The sequence below is a fragment of the Bubalus bubalis genome, chromosome 2 (assembly GCF_019923935.1).
Source record: "Bubalus bubalis isolate 160015118507 breed Murrah chromosome 2, NDDB_SH_1, whole genome shotgun sequence".
In the NCBI taxonomy this organism is placed as follows: domain Eukaryota; kingdom Metazoa; phylum Chordata; class Mammalia; order Artiodactyla; family Bovidae; genus Bubalus; species Bubalus bubalis.
The window spans coordinates 173,108,634-173,126,178 of record NC_059158.1 but is presented as its reverse complement, the minus strand read 5'-3'; the positions used below and the strand labels follow the sequence as shown (position 1 = coordinate 173,126,178).

At 40.7% G+C, this 17,545-nt stretch overlaps 2 protein-coding genes across 9 annotated transcripts in view; one reads left to right on the top strand and one right to left on the bottom strand.

Annotated features, from left to right (window-relative positions):
- Positions 1-3,915, bottom strand: part of YARS1 (tyrosyl-tRNA synthetase 1) — a 31,208-nt gene extending 27,293 nt beyond the window's left edge. For both annotated transcript variants that reach the window (XM_006054661.3, XM_025278485.2), the window contains exon 1: positions 3,706-3,915. In XM_006054661.3, the coding sequence (XP_006054723.3) occupies positions 3,706-3,762 (57 nt within the window). In that variant the 5' untranslated portion in view covers positions 3,763-3,915. The remainder of the gene's footprint in view (positions 1-3,705) is intronic.
- Positions 3,916-4,087: 172 nt separating this feature from the next.
- LOC102412905 (S100P binding protein) overlaps positions 4,088-17,545 on the top strand; it is a 34,787-nt gene continuing 21,329 nt past the window's right edge. Inside the window, exons 1-7 of one of the 7 annotated variants that reach the window (XM_025278488.2) lie at positions 4,099-4,211; positions 6,650-6,691; positions 9,674-9,817; positions 10,505-11,355; positions 11,797-11,885; positions 13,260-13,363; positions 16,706-16,733. In XM_025278488.2, the coding sequence (XP_025134273.1) occupies positions 9,793-9,817; positions 10,505-11,355; positions 11,797-11,885; positions 13,260-13,363; positions 16,706-16,710 (1,074 nt within the window). In that variant the 5' untranslated portion in view covers positions 4,099-4,211; positions 6,650-6,691; positions 9,674-9,792 and the 3' untranslated portion in view covers positions 16,711-16,733. The other 6 variants (XM_006054649.4, XM_006054651.4, XM_006054653.4 and 3 more) reach the window with 6 other exon arrangements.

Genomic DNA, 17,545 nt, shown 5'->3' with positions numbered 1-17,545 from the left:
ACAAAGGTACGTTTCACTGAGTCCAGACTCAGAGCCAGCAGGGAGGTCTAGCCAGGCTCTCAGTGCTGAGTGAGAACCAAAGGAAGCTGGTGCTGTTGCTAGTACCACTCTGGTGTAATGACAGTGACTTTAGGCAAACGGAGACTGTCCCTAACCATATCTTCCCCTCCAACTACTTTCAGCTCATGCTCCTTCCTTTCACAGCCAGTTTCTTGAAAGGTGTCTCTTCTGCTCTCCATTCCTTATCTCCCATTCCAGTCTGAATTCCACACAGCATCACACAACTGAAAATGCTCTTGCTAAGATCATAGATGGCCTCCAAGTTGCTAAATTGAATGAATACTTTTTAGTCCTCACTTCATGGAAATCTCTTTGGGTTTCCTCTATTTTACTCTTAGTTTTCCTCCTACTTCTGGCTTCTGTCTTTCAGATTTCTTTGCAGCTATTTGTCTTCCTAATTATTTAAATGTTAGCAATCCTTGGGGCCTATCTCTTTTTACTTTACATTCTCCGTAACTGATCCTCTTCAGTTGCTTCAATTACTACTTATGAGCTGTGCTGTGTGCTGTGCTTAGTCGCTCAGTGTCCGACTCTTTGCGACCCCATGGACTGTAGCCCGCCAAGCTCCTCTGTCCATGGGGATTCTCCAGGCAAGAATACTGGAATGGGTTGCCATGCCCTCCTCCAGGGGAATCTTCCCAACTCAGGGATTGAACCCAGGTCTCCCTAGTAACTACCAAATCTGCTCACACCTATATAGAACATGTACTTGTTATCAACCCAGTTAATTCAATCACATGTTCAAAATTAAACTCACGCTTTCGCCTTTCTCCTTCACTCCCCAGGCATCTTTTTCACTTACAGTTTCACCCCTAGTGCAGTAAATGGTACTGAGTTGCAAAAGTTACTCTGAAACAGCTCTTAAGTCCTCCTACTTCTTTCCATCTTTATACAACCAACGAAGTCTTGGCCATCATTAGCTCACACCAAGATAACTGTAATAGCTTAACAGGTCCCCCAAATCTATTCGTTTTCTTCCATCCACACCGCAAAAGGAGGCCAGAGAGGTCTTCAGAACAAAATTCGATTAACTCATTTGCGTATTTAAATAGTTTATTTAATAATTTCCTTTGCCCTAAGACAATATTAGAAAAATCCTTATAGGCTAGTGAAAGTGAAAGTTCGCTCAGTCGTGTCTGACTCTTTGCGACGCCATGGACTATACAGTCCATGAATTCTCCAGGCCGGAATACTGGAGCCTTTCCCTTCTCCAGGGGATATTCCCAACCCAGGGATTGAATCCAGGTCTCCCGCATTGCAGGCAGATTCTTCACCTGCTGAGCCACAAGGGAAGCCCAATAGGCTAGTATGCTGTGACAAGAGATTTTAGTGTTTCTTCAGGTGATGGTTTGGGGAAACTATTGGAAGCTGTGAAAGACGAAAATTGTTTTGCTGGTTTAATATCTATTAGCAGGACTTGTTAAAATCGTATGTTCCAAGCCAGTTGGGAGGCTGATCCTGCATCCTTCAAGCCCCTGACTATGCAGACACTTGGAGTTTTTACTACTCAAGAAAGGTTGTATCACTTAATCTTTAAAACCTGAGTAAATCAATGCTACTAGCTTTGTGTGTTGTTTCTCCCTAACCTCTCCTTATGGAGAGAGGCTAGGAAACAAAGAATCTGGCTAAGGCGAAGCATGCAAGAATCTCTGGTTAAGATGAAGTTACGAGAATGGGACTTCTCTGGTTCAGTGGTTAAGACTCTGTGCTTCCACTGCAAGGGATGTGGGTTCAATATCTGGTTGGAAAAAAATCCCACATGCTGTGTGGTGTGGACAAAAAAAAAAGATCAAGTTATGAGTGAAAATAACTCAAAGGTCCATAAACTGACAAACGGAGAAATAAAATGTAGTATATTCATATAAAAGTAGTATTAGTTGCTCAATTGTGTCCAACTCTTTGTGACCCCATGGACTGTAGCTTGCCAGGCACCTCTGTTCATGGAATTCTCCAGGCAAGAATACTGGAGTGGGTTGCCATACCCTTCTCCATGGGATCTTTCCGATCCAGGAATCCAACATATAATGGGATATTATTCAGCTGTAATAAGGAACAGAGTTCTGGTAAGTGTAACAACATGGATGAAACATGGAAACATTAAGCTTAGTGAAAGAAGCTAGACATAAAAGTCCACATACTGTGATTCCATTTATATGAAATGCCTAGAATAGGCAAATTAGAGACAGAAAGCAGATCAGTGGTTCCCTAGGACTGGGGAGAGGCGAAGACTGAACAGTGATTAGTAATGAGTACAGGCTATTTTTGATGAAGAAAATGCTCTGGAATTAAATAATGATGGTAATTGAACACCATGTGACTACATCAAAACTCACTGACCCACACACTTTAAAAGGGTGGATTTTATGGTATGTGAATTGTATCTTATAAAAAGAGAAAAACTGCCTTCAGAATAAACCCCACTGTCAAACATCGCCAACACCACCCTCATGACCTGGTCTTTGCCTGCTCCTCCTAAACAAACTAGAAAAATGTACCATATTGTCAGATTGTGATCAGTTCTATGGAGAAATAACAAAAAAAGGTAGAGTAAATATCTATACAATAAAGTTGGAGAAGGCAATGGCAACCCACTCCAGTACTCTTGCCTGGAAAATCCCATGGACGGAGGGGCCTGGTAGGCTGCAGTCCATGAGGTCACTAGGAGTCGGACACGACTGAGCGACTTCACTTTCACTTTTCACTTTCACGCATTGGAGAAGGAAATGGCAACCCACTCCAGTGTTCTTGCCTGGAGAATCCCAGGGACGGAGAGCCTGGTGGGCTGCTGTCTATGGGGTCGCACAGAGTGAGATACGACTGAAGCGACTTAGCAGCAGCAGCAAGGGATGAGGCAGTTTTGGTGGCAGGGGTTTGTTATTTAAATAAAGGCCACAGATGATGTGACAACAGAGGCCTGAGAGAGTCAAGAGAATGAGCAATGTAAATATTTTCTAAGTGCTTGATCTGCACTTTGCTTCCTTTACTCCAACTTAGCCTTCTCTCAGAACCACAGAGTTCTTTCTCCTCTCTGGCTCTTGACCTGGGTTCCCTCTATTCTACCTGACGCGTTTTTAACCCCCATTATCCCGGTTAACTTTTACTACTGCAGTTTCTGGAACCAGCAAAACATAGGTAAAGTGAAGAGGTGATCCGTATCCCTCAGGGCAGTTTAGAGGTTATTTCTCAGCCTTCCCTGAACACTCGCCTCAGCCTTCCTCCTAACTTCCTTTTAATAAAGATCTCCGCGTAAAGCACCTTTCAGTACTAGTTTAGACTTAATTAAATGTCTGGATCCTGGGTCCTTGCAAACGTATGATTTCCTCCAGACATGCTCTGGGAGGGTAGGGTCCTGACGTACCCCCCAGCACCTTAGCACCGCGCCTGGCACATAATAGGGTGGGTGGCGTGGATTCAAAGCCTGGCTCAACATAAGTAATGGCACTCAGGAGGTGGGACTACTGTGATTTCTGTAGTGATGGATTGACTGACCGACCGGCAGCAGGGACTGCAATCTCTCTCCGAGCTGCCTCGGCGCGGAATCCCGGGTCCCACCTCTTACTTAGGACCCCGTAAGAGGTGCTAAGGATCACTTGGACCTCCGGCCCCCAGTCCCCCAACCGCGCACTTTCAACCCCGAGGCCCGACCTGCAGGTTCCGGGTGATAAGGTTTAGCTTCTCTTCAGGGCTCAGAGAGTCCCCCATGGCTCTGTCGCTGCCGTCTCCAGCGGTTAGCCCGGTACCCGGGCCCCTTTCTCGGTCGCAGCCGCCGCCGCTGCCGCGTGCCGGAAACTGTCACGCGGGTCCAGGTTAGGTTGCATCAGCTCAACTCGTCGCTCGGCTTGATCCGCCTGCACCCTTCTCCTCCTACCAGCAGCCAGGAACAGCCAAGTGTCGAGCGGGTCGATGAGACGAAAAGGGGTGGAGCCCGTAGGTGGGGGTAGGCGGTGTGGAGGGCGGGGTTTCGGCGCCTGCGCCGGGCGCAACCCTCTGAGAGGCGGGGCGGTTTCCTGCCAATCATTGCCTGTTTGCCCTCCCCCTGGCGCTGGCCCGGCACCCTCGGGGTGGGGGAGGTCGGGGAGGGGGCGATAAGATGGCGCAGGGGGCGGAGTGAGGCGCAGTCGTTCGCCTAGGCTTTGGCCCGGCTTCCGGAGGTGAACATCTGAGGGAGGAGCGGGGGTAGGCGAGCCTCGGCTGGGAGGGGGAGGGGGGCGCCTGTTGCTTCTCCAGAGGGCCGCACACGCCGTCCGCCCCGTGGAGGGGTTGAGGCCTTCACCCTGCTGGGAGAAGGGCTCGTTTTCGTTTCTGAGGTGATGGCGGCGGGAGGGGGGAGTGTCTATGCCCCCCCCATTCACGTCGGCGGACGATAGATGCCCCTCACCCTGCCCAGGCAAAGGGTGCCGTCTGGTTACCCGAGAGGGGCGAACGACGTCCGTTTTCTGTGCCCGGTGGGGGTGGGGACTGGAGGTGGCGGTGGGGGTTGCCTCTGCCCCCTGCTCCAAGGCCGGGAGGGTGTTGCTAGGCAAAAAAATCGCTGTCTTTCCGGCCGCGCCTAGCGGGCGGGTAGCAGCGGAGAGAGGCTGGCCCGCCCCAGGGGAGAGCGGAGGTGTGGGACGGGCAGCCATCCGCAGGGTGAGGGTGTACCGCGCCGCTCTGCTGAGGGGCTGCTTTGGCTCCTGCTGGGGGAATGGGGAGCAAGCCCCGAGCTGCTCCCGCCTTCCGCGGAGAGGCGGGAATTCTTGATCTTTGGGGAGGAGGGAAGTGCGAAGGCCCTGCCCGCAGGGCAGTGCAGTACGGCGGCTATAGAGCTTCTTAGGGAGAGCTGGGGCGGCCAAGCCGTATCCTGCGTTGGGCGAACTGCGATCAAGCACTCGAGGATCGGAGGTGCCACCAGTTCCTTCCAGGGCAGGACAGCGGGCACTTGGCACCGTCTGGTGGGCCCGGGAGAGGAAGTAATTGAATTGCCCATCTGCTGCCCCAACCTGATTTCCAGTTTGATGGGTTTGTTAGAGGCTTCAAGCTTTAGCAATCCTGTCTAAATCATTTAAAAAACATTTTCTTTTTAAAAAGAAACCTGTTGCTTCATTTGAGTAGTTGGTTTCTGTGGGAGGAAAGTCCTGGCACCCTTATCTAAGTGAGCCGTTACCTAAAGCAGAGATTTGCAGCCCGAGTTGTTTTTCTTTCCTGCAGTGTCTGCAGAATTCTTACAGATAATTGCAGTTCAGTTTAATTTCGCTTAAACTTTATGCCGTTTCATGGAGTGATAAAGGCTACCGAGTGTCTTTAATGCTGTATGTCTCACACGTATTGCACATAGCAAAGGTTGGAAATCAAAGCTCAAAGATCAATGGGTCTTTTGGAAATAATCCTTGCCCTTGGCCAAACCTGTCAGATCCAGCTTGGTAATGGTCTTGGTTTTAGAGCCTTGAAAGAGGGGTATGAGGTTGTGTTTAGTGTTGCAGTTTTAGTGGCCTGAATAATATAAGGCTTTGTGTTTTAAGGCAATAGGTTTTCTTGGGTACGATAAAAATAGAAAGGGAGCTGGTTTCTGAGGTTGCAACCAGGTTAGAGAACAGAGCGAGGGGGTGGTAAACTGAAGTGTGAAGAAGGGGGTGGACAGATGAGAGAGACATGGAAGGACAGAATAGGGTCACAGAGAATTAAGAGATAAACGGGAGATGGGAAATATATTTTTCCTTTAAAAATACGATTTTCATATTTTATTAAAAATTTTTTTTTGGTGGTGGCATGTGGGATCTTAGTTTCCTAACCAGGGTTTGAACCCTGAGCCCCCTGCTTTGGGAGCATGGAGTCTTAACCACTGGATTGCTAAGGAAGTCCCTGAATCTTCATATTTAAGATTACTACAAAGCAAGTGCCAGGAAAGGCAGGTGATGGTAGAATGGCAGACAGGCAAATACTGAGGCCGTCTTTGTGGAACTTCACTTTATTATCTTTTACATTGTGCCTGTAGTATGCTAATTGCTTTTGTATTCATAATCTCATTTATAATTCTTACAACGACCTTATGAGGTAGGTACTATGATGGTCCCTATTTTACTTGAGAGGACATTTGAAACTTCAAAATGTAATCATTGTTTCCCCACTGGCTTCTTAATTTTAAAATGATTTTATTAGTAAATATTTCAAGCATATAAAAGTTACAGTTACACCATATAACATAATAATGAGTACTATTAAACCCCCACTCAGCTTTATTGTTTTAGGTCTTTTCCTGTTAGTGATTTTTAAAGAAATAAAACATTACAAAAAGAATTGAAGCTACTCTCGCCCCCTTACCATTCCTCTTCCCTCCTCACCACCAGAAGTAATCACTATCTTGAAATGGCATGTTTTTATAATTTTATAATATATCCATGTTTGTATCCATACACAGTTTACGTTATTGTTTCTTTAGCAAACTGCTAGAAAAAAAAAGATGGGAATCTGTAGATTAAAATACAAGATTTATCAGCCAGCTTTAATGTATGGACCTTACTTGGATACTGTTTTTGTTTTAAATATGACATTTTAAAAATAGCTGGAAATATGAACTGGATATTTTATGATGAGGAATTTTTGTTATTTACAGATGAAATGATGTGATGCCTGGGATTTGCTTCAAAATAATCTGGTAAAGGGGAAAGTGGATGGGGCAAGATTAGCAACGGGTTGATAGTTGTTGGGGCTGGGTGATGGGTATGTGGGTATTCATTATTACGTTGTTTTTGCATATGTTTTCAATTATTATAAAAAAAATTTAATGAGGTAATAAAATTGTGAAGAGAATGATTTGTGCAAGTTAAATATATGTTTATGGTATTGTTTTGCATGCTAAAAGCATGCAAATTTAGAGCAAAGTTAGACCTATTGGAGCATTCTGTGAGGAAAGCTCAGAAGAGCTGGATCTGTGCCTCTGGATGTCATGTGGCAAAGGAATTGAGGCTTTCAGTGGCTCTGGAGACTTTTGGTCCTGTGTGTGCACAGTAAAGTTAGCAAGCAATGATTTTTTTTTTTCCACTGAGGTTTGACCACATTCACAGGTCGTTTCTACATTCTTCCATTCCACTTGGGAAATCAAGTGGAGCCTGTGCATAATACAGTGGCTTAAATCATTTTTGCCAAGGGACCACAAGCCCTCTTTGATGTCTGCATCCTTCATAGTATATTAGAGTGTACTCAGTGTAGAAGATTGCCATTTGCTGACTGACTCTGGGCAAGTCTATCACAAGGATGGTAGAAAAAGCAAGAAAAAACATTGCCTTTGAAATTAGACTTGGGTTTGGATCCTTGTTCTAGCATATTAGCTCTGTATACTTGGTACGTTAAATGCCTCTGAACTTTAGTTTCCCAAGAGTGAAAATGTACCGAATTCTTCATTTGGTTAAGCAAGTGCTTGGACTAGACCCTTTGTTTTTTGGTCTTTTTGGCTGCATCGCACAATGTGTGGGATCCCATGCTCCCTCCAGTGGAAGCCCTCTGCAGTGGAAGCCCCCTGCAGTGGAAGCACAGAATCCTTACCTGACTGGACTGCCTGGGAACTCCCAGGACTAGACTTTTGGAAGGAGTAGGAGAGTGGTGGTAGTGACTTCTCAGAAAATGGCTACTTAACCCCAGTGTCTGTCATACTTGTGCTTGATAAACACAAACTTTATTAAGTAAAGGAAACATTTTTCAAAAGTAAACCTTTTTTCTATTGCTGCCTAAAGAAATAACTTTATAACCCAGTCACTGGGCAGAAAAATTACTTTTTTCTTCATAGAGACACCTGCTTCAGTGCCTAGAGTGTGTGTTCAGTCACTCAACTGTGTCCAGCTGTTTGTGGCCCCATGGCCTATAGCCCGCCAGGCTCCTCTCTTCATGAGATTTCCCAGTCAAGAATACTGGAGTGGGTTCCCATTTCCTACGCCAGGGGATTTTCCTGACTCAGGGATCCAACCAGCATCTCTCTCTTGCATCTCCTGCATAGGCAGGCAGATTCTTTACCCCTAGGGCCACCTGGGAAGCCTGGTGCCTAGAACTCTTCCACGATTGCTAAAAAATTGGTAAAATGAGATAAAAAGTCATAGCAATTCTTAAGTTTAACTATAACAGTTTAGTTTCTTTGATAAGACCTGTGTTACAGAGTTACATGAGTTAGAGTTGTAAAATGTGTCTCACAGTGCGTAGTTTATAGTATGGGTGCTTAATAGTTTTTCCCTTTTTGTCCCATTTATCTCATTTCTAAGATGAGCAAGGCTTTTTTTTTTTTTTTTTTTTAATTTTCCCCTATTTTATTGAGATATAATTCCCATATAACAGTGTATTAGTTTGGGGCTTCCCTGGTGGATCAGTCGGTAAAGACTCGTGCCTGTAATGCAGGAGACCCAGGTTCGATCCCTGGTTTGGGAAGATCCCCTGGAGAAGGAAATGTAAACCCACTCCGGTATTCTTGCCTGGAGAATCCCATGGACAGAGGAGCCTGGTGGGCTACAATCCATGGAGTTGCAAAGAGTCGTTGCAAAGAGTCGGAGACGACTGACTAACATTGTATTGGTTTAAGGTTTACAACATGACTTGACATACGCCTATAATGCAAGATGATTCCAACAATGAGTTTAGTTAACATACATTACTTCAGGTAGTTCTCTAGTGCTTTATTGCCTAAACCATTTTGTGTTTTCTCATATTGGTGCGTAACTTGAGTGTTGTCTCTATTAGAAGATTATGCATTCCTTGAGGGTGGAATCCATATCTTTATTAGAAATCATATAGAGACGTACTATCTAGCTCAGTCATGTGTGTTGATAGTAGCTCAGAAAATGTTTTCTGAAAGAATGCATGAGCCAAAACTAAAATTTAGAGAGGGAAGTGGAGTGGGGAAGAATTTACAGTTAAAAGGCTATAAGAATTTTCCAAATTTTATATCACTTTTGCCATGTAGAAAATAATGAGAAATCAGGTCCATCATTAGCTACTTAAGACCTAATTTTTAATTACACAAGTATATATAAATATCAAGTAAAATAGTGAAGTCTCCCCTTGTCCCTCTCTTGATGCCCCTGCAGGTTATTATAATCATCAATTTTGTGTTGTGTTTTTCTAGACCTGTTCTTTGTGTTTATGTATGTATTGAAAATGAGGTTTTTGTATGTATGGTCATGACTACAACTTTTGGATCTTGGTGGAATCTTAGACATCACCTAATCCCAGTTCTCTGTCCCTTCTATATTTTTTAAATGAGGAAACAAGTCCCTGGTTAAATGGTTTGCCCAAATTATCACAACTAGTTAGTGACAGAACCAGGACTGTAGCCTAGGTCTTTATTTTATTTATTTTATTTTTTTTAGCTTAGGTCTTTAGACTCTCAAGACCATGTTCATCCTACTAGAGTGAATGATATTCTTAAGAAAGTATAAATTGTTGGGAGGAAGAAAACTAGTGCCTTAAGTTGCATAATTTTTCCTCTAAAGATTTTTCTTTGATGTTCTTGACTCAGAATCCAACTTAGTGGTATTTTAAAAATTATCAAGATCGAAATTAATAGATGAGCGCCTTAAAGCATAATGCAGGTGACTTTGTAATTAGCAGAGTTGAAAGTGATGAGAAGATCCTCTAATTTTCTTTGTGCCTGCAGGAAGGTGGGAGTCAATCATTTTGACAAGTCTCCCGAAAGGAACAGCTAGCAGGAGCTGAACCCTTTTTCCATTTGGTCTCGTGGCAAAGGCAGAGATCACACCAGCAGCTCCACACAGTATGAAAGACAATTTTTTTTCTTCTTGTATGCATAAAGTTGTTTCTTTTTAAATTTCAAAAGTAATACGTGTGTTTTCTAAAAAGTATACACTGTGAAAATCCAAACATTTTATATGTATGTATTTGTTTTGTTGTATGTTATAGATATTATTCCAGTGATAGTACATACAGATCCACTTCATTGTTTTTAAATAATTGTAAAGTATTCCATAAGATGAATGCACCATGATTTTAGTGAACAGTCTGGGGATGGACATCTAGGTTGTTTCCAATATTTGGATGTTCTGAATAATGCTGCTTTGAACACCTTTGTAACTGTATCTGTGTGCCTTTGTACAGGTATTTCTGCAAGGTAAATTTCCAGAAGTGAAATTGCTGAGTCAGATGCTATGGCCAAATTACTCTCTACAAAATATTGTACTGACTTACACTCTCACTGATAGTATGTGAGAATCCTTGTTTCTCACATTCTCACCAAAATAGATTATCGTGTCATTTTAATTTTTGCCACTTTGCTAGGAAAAAAAAAATCTCATTGTTCTGATACCTATTTCCATGATTCTGGTAAAGTTAAACATCTTAAAACTTTCTCATGTTACAAATCATAGTGCAAAGAATCTGAAATACTAAGACACCATAACTCTCTAAAGCAGATTGGAGTTGATAAAAGGGTATTTCCTGTTCTCAGTGAAACTGCCTCTTATTTCTCCAGATATGATGTGCTCACTAGTGCCCTCTGAACAGTCTTCTGGTACCTCTCTCTTGCCTAAAGACAATGCTCCTTTTTCTTGGAGTTCCTTGGATGAGGATGAATTGGATGACTCCTTGCTGGAGCTATCTGATGGAGAAGATGATGGCCATTTCAGTTTCACAGAGGAACAGATTCAGGAACTCTTGAAGGATGATGACCTATCAAATGAGCACTTTCCTTGGGGAGGAGGGTTGCCTAGTGATGACAGCAGGAATGTTGAGAAGGGAGAGAAAGGGAGTCAAATTCCACTTGACACTCCCCAAGAGAAAGATTCACCGTACAACATGGGACCAGAAGCTGAGACCCCTGACACATTCAAACTACCTCAACTAACTACATCAGTTGGTCATGGACCAACTCCTACTAAACCGTTGAACAGACGCTTTGCACTAGAAAAGAATCTTATAAAAGTTACAGTTGCACCATTTGATCCAACAGTTTGTGATGTTGTACTTGATAAGGACAAGACTTACATGTCCAAAGTTACATCCAGAGTTACTGAAAAACCCTCCTCCCTTGGGGAAGAGATGAGAGAAGATGATCTTAGCCCAAACGAGAGCACACTTTGCACAGAATCTGAAGGGATCAGCCCCGATAACTCTGCCTCTGATGGGCCCCCACTCCCTTCTTCAAACAGTAATTTTCAGCATACTGTCTCTGATAAAAATATGTCCGACAGTAAGAAACCTACGCCTGTATTCTCTCAGATCTTGGACCATTCAGAGACTCCTAATACAGGGTCATCCCGGAGAAATGGATCATATAAATCAAGTTTTGAAATGAAGTTACCAGTTTCCAGTTCATCCAGCAAGGTAAGTATGTTTTTCAAGGTGAAGAGAGGAATGAAACTATGTAACAGAGCTTTGTATTCAGATAAATTGGGGTTTGAAGCCTAACTAGCACTGTGTCCCTAGGCAAATTATTTAGCTTCTTTGTTTCCTCACAATTTCTTATCTATAAATTGGAGTAAGTAGTACTTTATAGTATATTGAAAATTAATAAAATAATCATAGTAACTTATATAAAATTAACCATTTATTGAATAAGATGATGATTTTACTATTCTACTTTTTTTCTTGAGATTACTATCATTATCTCATTTAAAGCACCTGTGTTAGTACCTGGTACAGTAAAGTTCACAAGTATGCTTGTATAACCTTTAGTTCAAGAATATTTCCATAAGTGCTATTTTCAGTTATTTTCTTATAACTAAGGCCATCTTTCCTTCTTCATTCCTTCTGCTCTGAAAAAAGCAGGATGTTCTTGACAAGGATTCTGGGAAGCTAAAGGTCCATGAAAAAAGACTAGGTAAAGTCATTCCTGTTCTGCAAGCCAAGACGAGGTAAGGATATAGTGAAATATTCTGTTTTTTGTTGGTTCAATTCAGTTGCTTTCTTCCTCTCCTGAGTTTTTCCTTAGTGTGGGAAAAAAGCCCTGCGCCGCGAGTAAGCATACTTGAAGTTCTGGAACTACCAATAACTATGTGACCTTGGACAAATCAAATGACCTCAGTTTTTTGGTCAATAAAATGAGGCTAATGATGCCTTCTCTGCTGCCTCATAGGGTTATTTTTAAGAAAGAAAAAGACTTTAGTGAAAGCACTGTATAAATGTAAGATTTCTTTTCATATGTGTGGGGAAGCCTGGTCACAGGCATAGGAAGTTAGAATAATTTTAACAAAAATGTTAAGATATATCTATAGAAAGTCATTTAAACATTTCTCCCAACTTGCATATATCTGTCCTTGGTGAAAAAATTTTATAGAGGTTGCAGATTTGGGTTACCTTTTCAGTCTATTCTCTTGTTGCCAGGAGATGGCAGTATCTCTACATGGGCCTTTTCAATTAGCAAAGCTATTTTTTAGGTTGTGTCATATGTGCTTCCTTACAGTGAGATTTTTTTTTTAAATTTGATTACAGATATTAAATTTTTTCAGTAGTACAGATAAGGCTAAAATTGACTATAACCCCCTAATCCCAGTTTTCTGGGTTTTTTTCTCTTTGTTTTGTTTGGGTTACTTCAAGGAACTTTGTGAATTGCATACAATGAAAATTATACCAAGGTACACAAATCAGGCTACTTGGAGCAGTAATAAATTCACGATCTCATCCACAGACACTCAGTACAGTGTGATCAGCATGAGCAAAGATTGCCAGATCTAGCTGATTCTTTTTGGTCTTTATCTTACTCAATTTTTGTGTGGCTCTATGAAGTTAGTTATTTCCTTACTAACCTTGAATTTCTCGAAATGCTTTCTCTCTCTGTGGAATAGGTAGTCTTCACTTTGCTATACCTTGTTAACAGGAGGTTGTATCTTTTTTCCTCAGCTCTGTGCTTGATTGCAGCTTTGCATTACGTGACTAACACTATCTTTTGTCATTTCATCTTAGTGTTTTGAGAGTTAGTTGTTCTAATCCATCGCTTCCTTGGTGGCTCAGATGGTAAAGAATCCACATGCAATGCAGAGGCCTGGGTTTGATCCTTGGTTTGGGAAGATCCCCTGGAGGCGGGCATGGCAACCCACTCCAGTATTCTTGCCTCAAGAATCCCCATGGACAAAGGAGCCTGGTGGGCTACAGTCCATGGCGTTGCAGAGTTGGACACAATGGAGCAACTAAGCACACACAACCCATCAACAGTATATGACTTCTCTGTACAAAGCACTATACTCATGGTTCTAACCGATTGTTTTTCCTCCTGGTTTGCTTTGTTAAAGGACTAATGTTCCGACATTTTCACCGTCAGACCTAGAAAAGCAGAAGCAAAGTTATCTCAGGAATGTCATTGCTCATATAGAAGACCCAGTGGATTCAAACCAAGGTAACATGGTAACCAAAGAATGGCCTGTAAAAAATATGAGACTTTTTTATTCCAGTGTGATATAGCTTAAACTGGGAGATCATCTTGAATTTTTGTAAGTTGGTGAGAAAGGTAATTTCCTTATCCAAAGGTTTTCACTTTAAGGGATTGCCTAACCAGATTATCCTCAAACTTGTTTGGCTAACTAGTATTAGAGAGGCATCCAAGGCGACTCATACCAGTACATGAAAAGAGTCTCCCTCATGGTTGAGGTCTATAACCAGACATTTTTTGTCTGGGATTTTTTTTGCTTCAGATTTTTTTGGTCTGAAAAATAGTAGAAATGACAACCAGGCACTGCTTAGTAATCACTGGGGTTTTTTGTTTGTTTTTTTTTTTTGAAATTTTTATCCCTGTTGCCTTCAGCCTTTAAAAGTAAAAAGCAGGTATTTCGGATACCATCTTGCATCTTGGCATCTGAATAAAAGCTCTTGGAAGGATTGACTGCCGTTCAGAATCTTCAGTCTGAGTTTTTCCTAGTCAGTTAAAAGCTGTTGCAAACCAAAATGGCTAGATTCTTTCTCCAGGCCTCAGGAGACTACAGTTCATGTTTTTGTTCATCCTAAACTATTAGTTGATGGGAAGACTCCTAAAGGGAAGCTTGTAAATTATACTGAAGGTATGGAGGTTAGAAAATCTGATGAAAGAATTGCTTCTCAGAAAGATCAGTTCATATTCTATCATCTTAGCTTCTTTCTCTATTCATTCAGCACAGTTTTCTCAGGTACTTTCGGTAGTGCTCAGTTTGGAGGTAAGGGATTGAAAATGTAAAGAGTAAGGTGGGTCTTGGACTCTGGAAATTGATAGTCCAGAGAAAGAAAACATAATTATCCTGCAATATTGGTTAGTGTTCTAATAGAACTATGAATGCAGTGCAGTAGGAACAGGGAAGGAGTTTGTGTTTGGTAAAGAAGGATGTCCTAAGCAGCCTCCATACAGAAGATAATTTAGTTCAGTTACTCTAAGATCTATTGTAAATCAGTAGGGAGGATTTTAGAAGGATTTTTTGGCCAAAGATCCAAGGAGAACTCTCCTTTCTTTGACAAATCTTGAATTACTGGGTAGTTTTTTCTTTTTTGTTTTATAAGGCTATGAGCTAAAGGTTGAGAACTCTGAGATATCAGCCAGAAGAATTTTTACTCCAGGTTCTTTTATGTTTTTCCTCAGATTTCATTAAGCAATTAAGTACACTTGTACTGATTGCTTGGCCCTCCACTTGTGAGATCCCTTTGCTTGAACTAAAAGGATGTGTGAAATGAGAGACATCCCCACCCCCATCCCCATCACCCCACCCCTGCTGTCATTAAAGGGGTAGATTAAAAGTAGTTCATCTATATTCAACCTTTGTGGAAGAGACTTGATCGTTCCTCCCCTCTGTAAGGTGACTGTCTTTCTTTTATATCTTAGGTAGTTGACAATGATCATATCCAGTCACATTTTCCTTTCTCATTTGGGGCATTTAAAAAGAAAATTTCATGGGAAGAGCAGTGAGTAGCTGCTCATATTACTGTATCTTTCCCAATCTCTTCCTCATTCAGCAATCCTTCTTCCATTTTATCACAACAATCTATATAAGGAACAACTAGAATAACTAAGAGAAAAGTCAGTTGCTTTAATGGTTGGGAGAACAAAGTCTGGTCTAGAGTTAACATCTGGGTTCATACCCTAGCACCACTGCTTTATTGACTTTGTGACCTTGAGCCAGTAAAAACTCCGTTTTCTCATTTATAAGATGAAGATAACAGTGAAGCCTAATTGACATGAAAATTATATGTGTAAGTGGTGGTTTAATACATAGAACAGTATATTGCCATAGCAAGTTTATTGACTATTTAGTATTATTAGCAAGAAATTGTGTCTTTTCATACTGAAAATTTTTATAGGTAAAATAATGTGATGTCAGGTATTTGTTTTTAAATCTAAAAACAAAACAATATAAAAAACAATCTGAAAAATTAGAGAAAACAGCTTTACAAAAATGTTGATAAATGAAGCTCAATGACTGAGTCATTGAGGGTGAGGGTGCTTATTATATGCTATTCTCTACTTTTGTGTATATTTGAAATTTTCCATGATAAAAGGTGTTTGTTTGTTTTTTTAAGTGCATCTTTTAGGGAATTTCTTTTTTGACATCTAAGAATTTTCAACATTACCAGCTACTCTAAAATCTTCATAGGCCTCAAGTGTTTTCTTCTGCCTTCCAGAAACCCAGTGTGATTCTAAATTCTGTGTCACTTTCCACATCTCAAAAATTTAAAGATTTTATATATCATATTGCAGGGGGGATATGGGCATATTCTTTCTCTCCTTTCTTTATATATGAATTTCTGGACAGCCGGAAGCAAAGAGGAGCAGAGCACCTCCTGTCCTTTTTGAGATGTTTAGTGCTGTTTACCTTGGAAGAGTTTAACTCTGCAGGCTCCTTATTAGACACAGAGAAATAATAGGGGGCAGATTCAAAATTAGTTCCTATCAGTTCAATTTGAACCCTCTGCATTAGGTTAAATCATCTTTTTCAGTTTATCAGTAATTTGTATATTACTGATACAGAATATAATAATTAAATCATCCTTCAACTCCATTATTATAGGTATAATCTCTTTAGTTTAGTGCCACGTGGGTCATTAATAGCATTTACAGAGAAATACCTACCACTTCCTTTCTGTCATCCCCTAACAGATAACTTTATATTGGATTATAAATTCTTAGAGTTGGAAAGTACCAGTAAGATCTTCTCCTTAATCTCCTACCATGTAAATCTATGGCATGTATCTTTGCCAAAAAAGATTATTAAGCCTTTGCTTAGCATCTAATAGTGCAGAACTCGTTACCTCATGAAGCAGGCCGTTTATTGCTTGGAAAATTCTTTTTTATTTAATGTGATATACAATGTTGTGTTAGTTTCAGGTGTACAGCAAAGTGATTTAGTTATACATGTGCATATATTCATTCTTTTTCAGATGCTTTTCAGAAAATTCTAATTGTTAGAAAATTAGTCCTTACATTGGCCAACTTGTGCTTCCTCATAATTTCCAGTGGTAGTTCCTAGTTCTGCCCTCTAGGATCACAAAAAATAACTACTCTCTTCCATTTACTTAATATATTTTAGGACCTTTCCATATTAAATATCTCAAAGTGTTTTTAATGATTAAAAGAATCATATAATTTATTATTCCATCTTGATAAATTAGGTTATAATTTATTATTCCATCTTGATAAATTAGGTTATGTCCATTTTCATTAGTAATGCTGCAGTGAACATTCTGGTTCATAAATGTTTATGTACAACTCTTATTTCTATAGGATGAATGCCTAGAAGTGGAATTGCTGGGTAAAGTATATAAACATTTTTAAAACTTTTGTTAAATGTTACCAGATTGTCCTGCCCCAAAAACTAGTATTAATTTTTGCCACCAATTTAAGAGTAAATTTTAACATTTTGTTCTAATAATTAGTGAGGTTAAACATTTTCACATGTTTTCTGGTAATTTATATTTAATCATGATTCCTTAAAATTATCTAATATCTAGTCTGTATTCCATCCAGTTTTCCCAAAAATGTCTTGTAAAGTGTTCAAGCAGGATCTAATCAAGGATCATGTGTTTGGTTATTGTCTCCGTAGTCTCTCATAATCTAGGTCACTTGTTTTGTAGATTGTCCCTCCTTCTGAATTGTGTCTGATTGTTTTCTTGTGGTGTTGTTTAACTTGTTCCTCCATCCACTGTATTTCCTGTAAACTGGAAGTTGGGCCTAGAGGAGGGATTAGATTCAGATTAAGCATTTAAAATAAGCTGGAATAATTCATAGATACCGTTGTGTATACATCCTGTATCAAGTAAGGAGGCACCATCTAATGACAGATTGGTCCACTGATAGAGATGCTAAGTTTGATCACTTTGTTAAATGTTCAGTGCTACATCTTTCCATTTGAAGGTACATTTTCCCCTTTGTAATTAGTAAATTATCTGGGGGTGATGCTTTGGTAGCATTTGAAAATCCTTGCACAACTGTTATTCATCTAATGGTTTGAACATTCATTGGTGATCTCTGTCTGAATTAGCTACTATACAGAGAGTTGCATAGGAAATGTTTGTTTTCTAAATACATCATTTCTTCTAGAATTACTAGTTGTTAATTCTTGTA